Source organism: Pterocles gutturalis, unplaced genomic scaffold, assembly GCF_000699245.1.
Source record: "Pterocles gutturalis isolate BGI_N339 unplaced genomic scaffold, ASM69924v1 scaffold21623, whole genome shotgun sequence".
NCBI lineage: Eukaryota > Metazoa > Chordata > Aves > Pterocliformes > Pteroclidae > Pterocles > Pterocles gutturalis.
Genome location: NW_010118595.1, coordinates 3047 through 4835, shown reverse-complemented (window position 1 = coordinate 4835; position 1789 = coordinate 3047). Strand labels below are relative to the sequence as shown.

The following is a 1789-nucleotide window of genomic DNA, read 5'->3' as shown; positions in this document are numbered from 1 at the left end:
AGATCGCCGACTTCGGCATGAGCAGGAACCTCTACAGCGGGGACTACTACCGCATCCAGGGGCGGGCGGTGCTCCCCATCCGGTGGATGTCCTGGGAGAGCATCCTGCTGGTACGGGGGGGCTGGGGTCCTCTGACAAGCACTGCTGGGTCGCTGGGGACGCTCACAGCCTCTTGGACAAGGGCTGGCCTGGCAGTGCAGAAGGGACCAGGTTTTGGGTGAAGCATGCAGAAAGCGGGAGCAGTAGCAGCTTTTTGAGGCAGGACTGTGGTTATCATGGGTGTACCAGTGGCCAGCCATGGAGTGGGATGCCTGACATCCCCTCCTGGCTGTGGTCAGACCTGCAAGAGGAGCAGGGTTATTTTTTAGCTTTGCAGGCGCCCCAAGCTCTCAGAGCAGTCACTGCAAGCTGGATCTGGAGCTCACCAGGGTCTGGCCCCAGGCACAGACCAGGTCTGAGGGATCAATCCCCCTCTGTGCCCAGACCTGGAAGCTGAAGCATCCAGAAAGAGGTTTTGAACCTCAGGCATGTGGGGCTTATGGAGCAGAATGGGGTAATGCCTGTGCCCAATGCCGCTCTGCTCCCCCTGGCTAGGGCAAGTTCACAACAGCCAGCGACGTGTGGGCGTTCGGCGTGACACTGTGGGAGACCTTCACGCTGTGCCGGGAGCAGCCCTACTCCCAGCTGTCTGACGAGCAGGTCATCGAAAACACCGGCGAGTTTTTCCGGGACCAGGGCCGGCAGGTAGAGATGGGAAGGCATGGGATGGGATGGGATGGGACGGGATGGGATGGGTGGGACGGGATGGGACTGGATGGGACAAGTAGCAGTGCACCAGGGACCCTGGGGAAAGACTTTAAGGTGACCAGATAGGGGGGAGCTTGTCTACAGGCAAGTTATGGGGTGGGAAATCCTCTGGAAAGCAGTCCTGGCAAAGGACCCAGCACAGCAAACCCTCCTGCACTTTACACAGCCCAGGGCACTGCTTGCCTGCTGAGCCCTTCCTGGCACATAGCCAGGCTGGGGTACATGAGCAGGTGTCCCCAGCCCCTCCGCGGTTGCTCCAGCCCCAGCACTATGTAGTGGGGGGTCCCCTTGCCCCTGAGCACCCAGCAGCACAACCCCCATGCCCAGCGCGCAGAGAAGTGGGCTCCCCAGGAGCGGTTTGCTTGTTGGTTTCCGTGGAAGTAACTCTCTCCCTTTGTCATCTTTGCCTTTTGTTTTCAAGACCTACCTTCCCCAGCCTGCACTTTGCCCTGACTCAGTCTATAAGCTAATGCTCAGCTGCTGGAGACGGGACACTAAAGATCGTCCCTCCTTCCAGGACATCCACCGCCTTCTCCAGGAGTCAGACAGTGAAGAATGACCCTTGGCTCCCCCTCAGCCCGGTCCCCATCCCTCCCCATCCCCAGTACGCAAACTGAAGCCACTTCACTCGGACTTAGCAATCCAACCCAGGCAGCTGGTCTTGTTCTCGTTGTACAGTGAAGCCTCAGAGGAAAACCCCCAGGCCGGCAAGGAGAGCCACAGCGTGGGACACCTCAGACCTCCCGCCTGCTTGCTGACCTGAGCCCGGGAGAAACACAGGCTGAGAGGAGGATTATTTATTGATGCAGCGTGTTCTTGGCGACGATGACTGGGACAGAGCTGCTTCTTTCCCCTGGTCGGAGAGGGGCAGCATCAGCAGGACTTTCTCCACGAGGAAGCTCCCGGCAGGTGTCTGGGTGAGTGCGGGTGTGTGCCCCCTGGAGCAGGGACCGTCCGGCAGCCGTCACCCGCTCAAGGAGGA

General features: G+C 59.9%; 1 protein-coding gene across 1 annotated transcript; it reads left to right on the top strand.

Moving 5' to 3' along the window:
* Nucleotides 1–6: 6 nt before the first annotated feature.
* Nucleotides 7–1622, top strand: LOC104463817 (discoidin domain-containing receptor 2-like). Its single transcript, XM_010076292.1, has 3 exons — nucleotides 7–110; nucleotides 595–744; nucleotides 1229–1622. The coding sequence occupies exons 1-3, from the start codon at nucleotides 18–20 to the stop codon at nucleotides 1364–1366; spliced, it is 381 nt and encodes a 126-aa protein (XP_010074594.1). The 5' UTR covers nucleotides 7–17; the 3' UTR covers nucleotides 1367–1622.
* Nucleotides 1623–1789: the final 167 nt, after the last annotated feature.

Bases quoted from the DNA above. Each gene is read 5' to 3' on its own strand.
- LOC104463817 (XM_010076292.1), top strand. From the start codon at position 18: ATGAGCAGGAACCTCTACAGCGGGGACTACTACCGCATCCAGGGGCGG. The intron at 111-594 runs GTACGGGGGGGC...CCCCCTGGCTAG, and splicing joins CCTGGGAGAGCATCCTGCTG to GGCAAGTTCACAACAGCCAG. The intron at 745-1,228 runs GTAGAGATGGGA...TTTGTTTTCAAG, and splicing joins TCCGGGACCAGGGCCGGCAG to ACCTACCTTCCCCAGCCTGC.